The sequence below is a fragment of the Solea solea genome, chromosome 10, assembly GCF_958295425.1.
Source record: "Solea solea chromosome 10, fSolSol10.1, whole genome shotgun sequence".
NCBI classification, from domain to species: Eukaryota; Metazoa; Chordata; class Actinopteri; order Pleuronectiformes; family Soleidae; genus Solea; species Solea solea.
The window spans coordinates 25,605,086-25,618,456 of NC_081143.1; the positions used below are offsets into that span (position 1 = coordinate 25,605,086).

General features: G+C 38.8%; 1 protein-coding gene across 1 annotated transcript in view; it reads left to right on the top strand.

Moving 5' to 3' along the window:
* LOC131466963 (voltage-dependent T-type calcium channel subunit alpha-1I-like) overlaps positions 1–13,371 on the top strand; it is a 230,690-nt gene that overhangs the window by 51,593 nt on the left and 165,726 nt on the right. The window contains exon 2 of the mRNA XM_058640603.1: positions 2,836–3,256. Within this exon, the coding sequence (XP_058496586.1) occupies positions 2,850–3,256 (407 nt within the window). The 5' untranslated portion in view covers positions 2,836–2,849. The remainder of the gene's footprint in view (positions 1–2,835; positions 3,257–13,371) is intronic.

Below are 13,371 nucleotides of genomic sequence, written 5' to 3' on the forward strand. Positions count from 1 at the left end.
AGGAACTGTTGATTTTTGAGTTTTATGTGCAGCTTATTAAATTACTGAGGTTTTGGAAAGGCAGCGCTCTGTCATGAGCTCTTCTCGTCAGATTCGATGCGCTTGTTTTGGCGATCCAAGGGAAACTCTCCATCTCTGACACTCTCTGCCAATGTTGATCCGTGTTTTACTGCATTTATTTCACAACTCCCTTGAAGACTCTTTCCTGTTTTTAGTTTTCTTTGCAGCAGTGGAGGTTTTTGATGATATTGAAGTCGCAATCATTCCATCAAGGACCCGTATGCAGACTATTGGTGCAACGGGACAGCCAATCGAAGTACCTGCATTCAATCTGAACTGCCATTTAATGACTTAAACTCTCCTGTGACACTTGAGGAGCGTTGAAGAAAATGTGAAAGTGCAAGAGCATCGGCATCGAGAACAGGCAGCGATCCAACATGTGGTAAAACAGTGGCAGTGAAAGGCTAAGAGACCAACGGTGCACAGAGCATTCTGGAATATATTGTGGTGTTACATTTTAAAAGCCCCTCAGCTCTTAACAACAGAGGCAGAGAGAACAAAAACAGCAGAAGTTTGAAACTTCTTCACATACTCGCAATACAAAGTGCCTCAATTACTTTCATTGTAAAAGACACTTCACAGCAGCCACAAAGCCAGCAGTGATGCAAAGGCATTGTGTTGCCGCAGCCAGTAAACAGCAGCTGCTCGTAGCCTTAATGAATAGCGATGTATCACCATGTCCAGCACTTTGCATTTTTAATGGATTCAGAGCTCTTAACCGGAAGAGCCTGTCCAGATGCACTTGGACACCGTGTTTGTTGTCTGTGTTCTCTGCTCTATAAGTTTTTTTTTTTTTTTTTAATGCTTTCCAAAAAGCACCCAAGTGTGTCTGCAAAACCGAATCCCACTTGAACTTTGTGCCTTTCCTTTCTTCTTTCATTCTTGGCTCCTTATTACTGGATTATTGTCTGGATGAGACCTCCACTTGAACTTTACTTTTCCTCCGACTGCTTTTATCTGCCTTCAGTGTCCACTTGACTGTGGTGACTGTGAGTGCCAGTGTCAAGGAGGAGAAAGTCCAGCGCCACGGCAAGATTATAGTCATCCTTGCGGCTAAAGGCCAATTCTTTAGTGTTTATTATGTAATTCAGAAATTTGATAACCTGGAAATTACCTGGAAATAAGACAAATGCAATGTTTTTCCTTGCTGGAAAGTGGGATTAAGTATAGTATAGTATAGATTTTCAACTGAATTATTTCATCCACCAAGATTTAATTTGATTGTATTACTTCATGTTATGTTCTTCACGGGTATGTGCATTTGTATGTAGCAATTTGTAAATAAGGTGTAAATAGGATTATTTCTTACTAAATAGTGGAGAATGGGTCGGATTAAACACATTTATGCTTCTTCCGACTCCTTTTCAGACATGTTTTCATTAATTTGTTCTATTTTTTGAACTGTTTTGTGTTTACACATTTGAAATATAGCCCTTGTTCATTCATATTATGAGGCTGGTATGAGGAGGTGGTATGTAAGGTGTATAATGTTTTTAAAACATATCATTTCCATCAACAGCGGCCGCAGTGAGTGTTTAAAATCAGCTGTTCATAAAAACAACCTGAAAAACAAACTATAACTCAAATGAGCACCATCTACTTCAACGACCACTGGAATGAGTGAAGTGGACTTGAGCTCTCAGTTGCTTTATTGAGAATCCTGTGTTGGGCTCAATGGAAATCCATAGGCAGGTGCCACTCAGTCATATCAGGACTGCTGCTCCATCTCTTCTCTCTCCAGTATACACGGTATTGATTCCTCTCAACACTAAGCCTCCGACTAAACCGGCCTCTCCTTTGTCACTCTGTCTTTCTTCTCTGCTTTATGTCCCTCAGCATTCTTACACGCTCTTGTACAACCTCTGGTTTGTGCTTTTCTTTATCCATTCTCTTGTTTCTGCTGGTGATCACTTTTAAAATTAATAGTTAATAGTTAATAGTTAATACTTAAATAGATTTTTCAGGTATCTGACACCTGTGTTACGATAACTACCTACATTTAAACTCAAAATATCTGCAATTGCTACTCCTTAAATTGTATAAACAGGCTCATTACTTAGATTAGATTATAGATTATAGATTATTGTGGACCACGTGGTTGGTGTAGTGGTTAATACTCTTCTTTTTGCAGCTAGAAATCCCAGGTTCGCTGCCCAGGAGTTTGCATGTTCTCCCTGTGTGTGCTCGGGTTTTCTCCGGGTTCTCCGATTTCCTCCCCCAGTCCAAAAACATGCAGATTTGGGCACATGGATTGAGCAATTTGGACACTCCAAATTGACCATAGATGTGAGAGTGAGTGGTTGTTGGTCTCTATGGGTTTGCAGTTGTTTGCATATCGCTGTTACTGCCGTCTGTTTTGAGATAAAACCGATTCTAAACATTGCAACTTTTCACACTGGAGTTTTAATCTTTAACAACTGTTTTTATCCCAGTGTTGATAAAGAGAAATTCCCTCACCTGTTCTTGTTGTTCTGATGAATTAAACATGAATGTACATGCATTTTCGTCCACTGCTGTTAGGAGAATATTGGGTGGTAATTCACTGAGATGAGGATTTGATGGTGCAGCATTTTAAGTCTGGGAGAGATCTTGAGAGATCAAGACTTACAAGAACTAAAATGTGGTTAGAGGTTCTTCCATGTCTGCTCTTTCGCAGTTTGGTTGTCTATAATAAATTCAACTTAAGCTTTAATCCCTTAGTTTCTCACTCAACTTTTGTTTTGTGCTTCTTTATTTTAACCTCCTCTCTCTCTCTCTGTGTCTTCTTTTTCGCAGACTGTTGCGTTGCCATGACGAGCGAGGAGGAGGAGGGCCCCAGCGTTGCAACATCCACAGCGGCGACCCCGTCAACGGCAACAATCTCCAGGGTAACAGCAGCGACAACAGCCAGGGAGGATGGCGGTGACGCCATCACTTCCTCTTTCCCCCACATATGCTCCCCGTACCACCTCCCGTGTCCTGAGGAGAAAGAAGAGAAAGAGGAGGAAATAGAGGAGGAAGGGATTATTCAAGAGGAAAGGATCGAGAAAGTGGAGGAGGAGGAGGAATGTGAGAGGGAGGATGATGATGAAGATGACGCCAGCAGTGACACCAGTGTGTTAGTGGTGCCTTACCCCGAGCTCGTACCTGTGGTCTTCTTCTGCCTCAAGCAAACGACCTGCCCTCGCAGCCTGTGCATCCGCATGGTCACCAGCCCATATCCTTTTTCATACCACAATTGGAGATAAGTGTCAATTATACACATTCTACTCATCGTTATTTAATCTTGGAGACGTGTTTGCATTCCCAGGCCAAAGTAAAGTAAACACTGAGAAAGATCATTTCTGTCAAAGGTTCAGTTTCCCATTAGTTGGTGACGAATTGTGGCGAATATGTCTCATTTGGGTGAAGCTGCCTTGCTCTTATAGTTCTTGGTGTGTGTGTGGTAGATTCAGATAGTGGAAACCATATTGTTATGGCAATTTATGATGCAGGTTGTTGAAATTTTATGAACAAATAGGGAGCTCAAGAAAGATTTCCACGACCGATGTTCATCACCAGAATCCCAACTTCTTGCTGTGCTTTTTCGGCACTACGACTCCACGGGGCAACTGGTTTTAGAGCAAGATGATGTTTGTGCTTCATTTTTGTCCTGCATCTGTCACCAATGTGGGTACATCTGTGTTGTTTCTGCAGCATCCGTGGAGATAGATTGCTTTATAGTTCATAGAGTCTTCCAGCAATTGTCTGATTTGAGAAGAAAGTCAAATTTCCTATTCTTTTGTTGCACATACAGTGCAGCAGTTGAATTTACTGCCTTTTACGATACAGTCCTCAGCTCAGCTGCTCCCCCAGGTTTAGCATACTGCTCATCAAGCCCGTAAAGAGTGAGGTTGTTCTGTATCTGACTCACACGCGGACTCCTTAAACACAGGCTACAGTAGCTGTGCCGTTCTGTGTCTGAGAGGAAAGAATGAGGGTTTATTTAAGTGTTTGTCCATCAGCGAATATAAACTTTTTTTCTTTTTTTTTCTCACACAAAGTGCATGAATTACATTGATAGAAACACATTATGCCCAGCCATATTATTGTAGCCTCTGTTTTGTAAAGCAGTCATCACATCAACTTCTGTCTGGGCCTGATTTATAACCAACCCAGCAAGAGGAATAAAAACCATTCTGTTCAGACTTAAGTGAAATGGCTTTCTGAGAAAAATGTCTTAAATCAGAGAGGAAAAAACACTCCCAGATCCCAGATCTTTAATTAATGCCTATTTCTCCTGTATATTCCTTTAGGGCTTTGTTATATCCCTGCAGTGAATAGAATACATTTTAACCATAAACTGTAGAACATAAAGTCTTTTCACGTTACACGTTCCTTTGAATAAGCGCTTCTTGTCCAGATATTTCATGTTGTGTTAATGCTGCGTTGCCTTTGGCTGTTGAGCGGTAGATAGAAGGCAGTGTTTACTTGGAATTGTGAATATTTGATCAAATATTGAATTTCTGCTGTACTGCCTTAAGGAGAATCTGTGATGTCGATTTCCTGACTTCAGAATGTCCACTCTCTGTCTCTGTGGCACCAATGTTTTGTTTCACAGAGGATTGTTTGTGTTTGCTCGTGCAATTAACACAAGTGAACACAACCTGCGACGGCACAAAGTGTGGATTTATGACGTATTTCGTTACCAGCAACGGATTTTGCTGAGCATAGCTGCAGTTTCTATAAACCAGGCTAGGACCTCTCAGGTTCACCTAATTAGATCTATGTCAGCTTAAATCTTCTATGACATTTTAAAAACATTGTCTTATGGTTCAATAACATCACAAAAAAAGCAGCGTGTGTGTCGTGATTCATGATCGTCGATTTTCTCTATGGACTTTGGTGCAGGGAGTGATCACTTTACCAAAATAAGCTTTTATTAAGTTCAAATATTTGAATTTAAACAATTAAACTGTTTTGCTCTCAGGTGTTTTTTGAATGTCTCAAAACTCACTTTGCTCGTGAGGATAAACCTGTGGTTTCCACTTCACCGTGTTCTCTGTATTCGATCCAATCACTGTGACGGCATGAGAGGAAATATGAGTGAATGTGAGCACATGCATGTGTGCGCTGTGTGTTCATTTAAAAGGGGGAAAAAAAAAGAAAAAAGGCTCATATTGACCCCGGTCCACTTTGCCACATTGTGCGCACAGATTGTTCAGTGTGCGGTGAATTGATCCACATGTGAATTCTTCTTTGTGTGTATGAATGCAGTCAGGCCACTCTCGCTGCGTGAATATGTGGACGTGCTTCATTTCATTCAAGAGGGATATTGGCAGGTTTTTGGTGATGGTGGAAGAGAAAATAAAACGAGAGGGAATCCTGTAAAGTACCCTTCTGATAATGCAAAAAAAAGAATTTAATAATAATATGTGTATTAAGTAATGGGAAAGAAAGTTACATATATATAGTCTAAAACGATACAGATTGAGATATTTGTATGTTTATGATGTTATTTGTACTTAAATGTAACATCTGTTTATCAATTCTAATTAACTAATTAATTAAAAATATTTTTAACAAAATCATAAATAATTAGAGACCTTATGGCATTTTACATTCTCATGTATATATAAAATGCAGGAAAAAAATAATCCTATATGGAAATGAATGCAATTACAATCATGTTCATAACTACTAACATAAGATACCAGCAGTATAATAACAGTTTGCACGTTAATGCCACTTTGAAGCACATTTGAGTGTCTTTGGCACAAATAGTCAGTCACACTCACAGATGAGATTCAATGATGAACGTTACATTTTAACAGGGAAAAAAAAGGATTTCTTTACTTATTTTGCTGATGGAAAATCGTTTGTATTATATTTAGAATTTTGACAAATAGATAATGACACACAAATAAGTCCAGGTTAGTAATAAAAAGAATTAAGGCCGTATTATTAACATAATGGTCTAATATGGATATAAATATATTATATAAATTTGATATAAAGTGTTACAAGCCTGCAATAAAATATTCATGTTTATTCGGGTATACAAACTTGTTACCAAGTTTATATTAATTGCTTATACAGTTGCTAAAAAAAACGTTTTAATAGCACTTATGTCTTCCTGTTATTGGTAATAACATCTTACTACTGTTCACGACAGTTATATGAACTGAGCCTATTAATTGGATCAATAACTGAGGGTAATTAATAATTACTTAGTTTAGACTTATGTTGATACATATTTTATAATGTATTAATAGTTAATCACGTCGTATTGCAACACAGACCGTATAATGTTTTTTTTAATGTATATATCCACTTCAACAAACTCAAGAAGTGCAGGGTTTTATTTTCTCACATGAAAAGTGAAATGGAAAGGACAGAGCTCAAGTTACAGTGCTTAAGAGGCAGAAAAGTGCAAGTGGTGTTGTTTGGAAAAATGCTCTAAAGACAGAGGGATGCACTCTATAAGAGTTTTGAGGCTTTCATCTTTCCAGTTCTCTGGATTTAAGGAGTCGTGTCATAGCTGCTGGCTCAGCTCTCTCTCTGCTTCCCTCCCCGTCTCTGTCACTCTTCTTCATCCTTTCCCTCCCAGACAGTGAATCATGGTTAGTTTTCATTGCGTTAAACCATATTAAAGACAGATAAAGCAGAGAACCTTCAACAAAAGAATGCCTCTAGAAGTAATAAAGTGATCACTTTGCATTTACTCCAAGTGGCTGTCAGATGTTCTACTTTTTACGTTTACTGTACCTCCCACCTCACATTTGCACTTCACTTTTTAGTTGTTTCCCTTCACTCAGTTGTTCATTTAAAAAGTTTACAGCATTTAAGAAGCAAATCTACAGTTTCTACCAACTACAGTTTAAAAGGTGATTTTAAATGTAAGAAGTAACATAAACAAGAGAGGGGGATTTGTAAATAAGGGCAAAACACAAGATATAAACAAGATATGGTCATATTTAAGCAAGTCATTAACAGATGTTTACATAAAGTTGAGATTGAATTATCTTGCACGCTGTAAAATAAATAAAATGCATGAATAAGAATGGTATATATCCACATTTGTACAAGCAGAACGTCTGAGTTTAGTGAACATATGTGTATTGATTGATTATATCAGCAACATCAAATAGACTATTGGTGTACAAACTATTAATATTTGAAATTAATATAAGATTGAAGAGTAAATATGTACGAATGTTCAATCAATATCACTATAACAGTTTATAATATACAACAAAACATACTCTGTAAAGTTGTTTGCATTTGAAAAATTTTGAATTTTGAACTAGTACGTAGACTGCGTTGTTACCCAGGGCAAGGGTGATATAGAGAAATACTTTGGTTGGAGCTGGTTTTGGTTGCACAGTGAGATTTTCAAAAGGAGCTGCTGTTGTCTACGACACCTTTGAAATTTACATTCAGTTTTTTCCCTAAATTGTACATTTTCCCTGCTGAATCAACTGCAAAGTTTGATAAAAATGTTGCGGCAGGCAAACACACGTCGTGGTCTGCGGTGTTTCCCAACAAAGCTGTTTCCATCGGGGAGTACTGTCACTGTATCCACAGCTGTGTGAAGCCACTGATGCTGTGCTGAGAGTCCGTGTATAGAGCCAAGCTGTGAATATCACGATAACCAGGTCGCAGGCAGATACGAAGCTGAGTTCATTCACACAGAGAGGGGAGGATCAGAACCGCGTAGGAGGGGAGGGAATGGAAATTATTTCTAAGCAAAATGCTGCTCTCCACATCTAAACCTGTACCTGTGGATTGGGAAGAAGGAAGGATGGAAGGGGAGGTTTGTGGAGAGAGAGAGAGAGCGAGTGTAGTCAATTTATATTCTGCTTCAAACCAAATGTGAGAGCGGGGGAAGGTCAGATTAATAGCTTCCAATTCACTTCCAATCTCCTCTGGACCAACACATGTGCCACTGGCATTATCGCACTCTTGGTGTTTCTCAAAATCAATGATCCTTCATTGGTAGAGAGGGTCCTTCCAAGTCTGGTCCTACAGAGACCAGACAAGACTTTCTTTTTTGTTGTCATGATTATTTCTGTTCATTCAGACCAATAATACAGCTTCTCCTATAACTCGTTGTACTTGACACATTAGCAAACATGACTTATTGAACAGATTGGTTGAATAATTCATTGTAATTGGTCAACGGTGACATTCAGTTGTCTGTTATTTCTGTTTTCAAGTGTTGCTAGCGACTAAAACATAAGGTTTATGTTTATTTTAACGATGTTCAACTCGTCAGAAACATCTATGCCACAATGGCTGGAGTATTTTTCGAATATTAAATGAAATATATGGTGAGAAGGAGACAGCGAGACCTTTCATTCTTTTAGCTCAAAGACTGTTGTTGAGGATCACAGAAGAGACTTTTATCGCAACAGATGTTCGCAACATTTAGCTGGTATTTAAATCAACGTCAACAGCTTCACACTGAACAGATGCTGCTCTGCTAGCATGACTCAGCTTCAGCGTTAGCTTTTTGTACAAACACTGTCGTTCTCGTTGTTTACTTGCACTGACTTATTTATCCTACTACTACTACTATCCTAAACACTTTGAGGACATACACTGAACCTATAGAGGCTGAGTGTGTATGCTAACAATGCTAGCTTGTTTGCAGTTCAAACCACATGTAAGCTAACAGAAGCAAGCTAACTTTCGTTCTAAGCCATGTAATAAGTGGGATTATGTTTCTTCTTCTTCTTCATTCAGAAAGCAGTTAATAATCTACATTGTCAGTTATGTTGACTTATCATTGCAACACTGATTGTGAAGTTTCTGTCAGGCATGCATGTTCAAAGAAAAATTACTGCATATACCCAAAAAATGCATAGTTTTCTAAAAAAAATAGCATTGGAAGAATGAACCTAAATCCTGTAAAGACCTGTACATACTCCACAAGAACAAATACATTTGTTATTTGTCTTGAGGTGGCAAGGACAATAACAAACTTAGTTCTGGCCAGGACAATTCATACTTCACGAGAAGATCAAGTGCAACTCCTGGGAATGACAACAATTCTACATTACAATCAGAATCAGAAAAAGCTTTATTGCCAAGTACAATTTTACACATACAAGGAATTTGTTGTTTGCCCAGCTGATGTGTCAAGAACAAGCTGCAAGAACTCCCAAACGAGGGCTGCGAGAAAATAATGACGCCATTCTTTTCTCACAGCCCTGGGAGAGAGGGAACAAATCTCTCTGTTCTTGTGGAGTATGTACAGGCCTTAAATCTATGGGGCCATTTCAAACGACACATCATGTTAATAATGCCCTTTGAACATGAAAAGCTCAATGCTGAATTTATTGTTTAGATAATCATTTTGGATGGCAACCAGTCGGAATTCTCAAATATACTGTATGTCGTTACCACATAAGAAATATTCTGCTAATTTCTAAAGACTGTAATAAGTAAAGCATTCATGTTGAAAATGAGGGTTTTTGGATTATAACAGATTTTAAATTGGACCAATACCTATAACATAAAACACTATAAAACCTAAAACATTTGAAGGAAGAACTCAGTCATTGTGAAACATCCTGCACATTGGAACAGTCCTGTGGGGGACTCCCGATGATGTAATACGCCTGAAATTCAGCCAATTTTTCATCCTTCCTTGACTTTGAGAAACACCTACTGACACACTAACAGGCTGTAAGTTGAATTAAATAAATGGTTCAATGAATGAAAGAATCTGCGCAAAAAGAAAGAGCGAGAAAAAAGACCAATACAATGCTCATACACCGAAATCACTTTGTCGATTGTTTACCGTACACCCGTCTGTTTATCCTAGAGTGAAAGCTCTAATGAGTATTCCCTCGTCAAGCCCCTGGTCATGTGACACCATGTCTTGCTGCTGATTGGTTTGACGATTAGCCACGGTTTAATGCTCTCTGATGCCTGTAATAGGCTGTTTGGACAAGACTTTACCTCTAAAATTATATGGCCTTTGAGTGTAGCATCCACACGTTACATTAAGATCGCTACATTTTAATTAAACGGCTGTCATAAATCAGGTTGGATAATGCTTATCCTATCATGTCGGCTTCTCCAGTGGAGAAAACGAGATTTAGCTGCAGTTAATGCAAACGGACAGTTCTTGAATGATCACTGAACGCCAGAGAATTGGCTGTTGGGTATCGTTTCAGTGGGATTACGGCAGCTGACTGTTTTGTTTAAGAATTCTGTGCATCAAAAAAATCAATGGAACTGCTGAATTCATTCACCAGCAGTAAATGCAGGTGATGCCATTATTAATGTCTAAAAGTACTTTGCTCAACAGTGCTTGGCAGGCAGAGTCTTCACAGTTCACCGATCCCTAATAGGCTCCAATTATATCGTGTGTGGCTCAGTTATGGTTTTCTAAGTGCAGAGACAAGACCTTGGCTAAGATTTCATTACATTTTTTTTCATTTTTTTATATATTGCAGTTATATGATTTATGGATTTATCTGTTGATTATTTTCTTGAAATTTTGGTCCACAAACTACAGGTATTTTCTTCCAGAAAACATGCACATCCAACTCAAAAAACTCAATTGAGTCAATTGATTGACCAAATAATTGTTAAATAATCACTTGATTAGCTGTTGCAGCCCTTGGGATTTAGGCTTTAAGGAGACCTATCAGGCCCTTTTGAGACAGTAATTGCTGTCTGTATGTGTAAACTTGACTTGACGAGTTCTGGCAGGGCCCCAGAGGATGACATGTGCTTTGCTGCTGATCTTGGCGTGAGTTTGTTCTGCCTCCATCTGCTTCGCTTTGATTTTTTCTGTCTTGTTTTGTTTTTGGCAGTGTTGAATCAGAATTTATTTATTCATTCTTATATATCATAGACGTTTTTTTTTTTTTTTCTTTACAGATCTATATGTGTCTGACAGGACGTCCAACCCATGAGCTTTCTTACTTTTCTGCCAAATGTATTTTGGAGACAATATCATTTAACACATCACACCTTTCTCTTTATAGGCCCACAGAGATGTTGATGTGCGTCTTGGGAGAACAGTAATCTCCCTCTCCAACGAGGTTAAGTTGTATTGCTGTTTGCTTTGTCGCTCTGTGTTTGTCAGCAAGATTACCACTGAACCCATTTTGTCTCGTAAACAGAAGGCGCTGTGTAGTTTAAAGAAGAATCCATGGAATTTCTGAGCAGATTTGATTTAGGGGGTGTTAACAGGATGTGTCACAGCTCTGTTCAAACTAAAGCATGGGTCCGAGTCAGTGTAGTGTTCCAGGCATATGTACACCATGTACATATATCTATAAATCTATCTATAACTATAAATAGTTTTTTTAAATAGTTACCAATCTTTTTTTGAGATTGGTAACGACAAAATAAGTTAAATAATTTACACTTACGTTCAATTTCTCAACAAAAACTGGAATTGTGTCCTGATTGAAGAATCCAAACAACATTGTTTGACTTCATTGACTTGGCATCCATATTTGGACAATTAGTCTATATATTGGTCATTGTCAGTGTTTGCAAAGGATACAGGTCATTTAGTTGCTGTATGGCATAGAAATGACTGCTATTCTTCCTCCTTGGAACATTTCTGTCTTATAGCTAGACTTGCAGCATGGATGAAGACTAAGCATATTTATGAAGACATAGTGGAGTGGACAGTGCTGAAGCTGTCAGCAGCTGATTGAGACGTCATTCTGTCTTCATCCTTTTGTTTCCTCTCCACTGATTCTCCCGTTTCTTCTTCTAAATCATTTCTTTTCATTCTTTCTCTCGTCCCCTTACTGTGACATGTATGTCTTTGGCTCTTCCCAATGTTCTTGTGTTTATGCTAATGCTGGTATTAATTATTATGGTAATGTGACTGTTAATCACTATGCTAATGTCACTGTGCCCACCTGTCAAACTGGTCTGCAAGGACCTGTCATCTCGCCTTCTAGTTCATATTCAGCCACTCTTAGAAATTGTATTCAGTACCAGTCTTAAATTGTATTGAGCATTAAATAAGCTACAGCTTAATTTCCATCTTTATTTTCCCCCACTGGGCAGTTAAATGCCGCCGGTCTACTGTTTTAATCACTGTTGATTTAATTTTATCATGACTGAGCAGAAAACAATATCACTCATGAATCTCACAATTGATTAAATTGATTAAATTAAAAGCCTGATAATGACCCATTCATTTGAATCAGGTGTGTTGCAGCAGGGGAACATCTAAAACCTGCAGGTCAGGGGTACCCATGGACCAGGATCGGCTAACACTGCCTTAACCTAACCCTGACATAGAGGCCTTTGTATGCCAAAGTGTGCTAATTATTCACACATAATGAAATATTTTTCGAACATGTGACCAATCAACGCGGCATTCACTATTTTTTCCGATCGTGGTTGATTTGCCAGAGCGATTTTTCCAACAAATCCAAAGCTAACCAATCACAATGGGTGTCGTTGTTGATGTACAGTCCAAGCATTTACTCGGCATCAGATCGCTTGATTGTGTTTGTTTCCAAAAACCCTGTAAAATGATTACAAGACGTGTGGAGGGGGTTGTAATAGAAGTTCAGCTGCAGCTGAATGAATGAGTGAGTGAGTGTGTGTGTCCTGCTCTGGTCATAGACAGACCGTGATGTGATTTTTCCCCCCTCGTCACATGGGAGGATGAGTCCTAACACTAAAAAGGTGTAACAGAGAGGGAGGACTCACCAAAAATGTCCCACTTTTCAAACATGCTCTCACCTCCTATGCTTTATAAAGTTTTTTTGTTGGTCCTCACAAAGATATACATAAAAGTACACAAACACGGGCACATGCACACACTTCTCCTGCCTCCCTTCCCTTGGAAATATGTGCTGTCATATGTTGACAGAACAATGTGACGCACACAGGGAATAGACCCCCGTGAGGAAATCCCACTGACGGTGTGTGTGTGTGTGTGTGTGTGTGTGTTGAAACGTGAATCACATAATGTGCCAAAAGCTGTAGCTTTTTTTTATGCTTTTATTTTCACTTTGATGAGAGGGACAGAGAGAGAGTAGGATCACTCATGTCTGCCATGTGCATTCATGTGTGGTTTTTCTGGTGTGTATGTGTGTGTTTTCTTGTTTTTGTGGCTTTGTGCGGATCAAAAATTGCATAAACCATATGGAGTGAGGACATTTTGGCAAAGTGAGGACATTTTGTTTGGTCCTCACATCGATAAAGGGCTTTTTGGAGGGGTTAAGTCCTGCTTTTAGGGTTAGGGTAAAGTTAGGGTTAGGCACCAGTTGTGATGGGTAAAATGTGTGTGTGTGTGTGTGTGTGAAGTGATTGCTCGTGAGAGCAGTCATCAGAACCAGACAACATCACTTAATG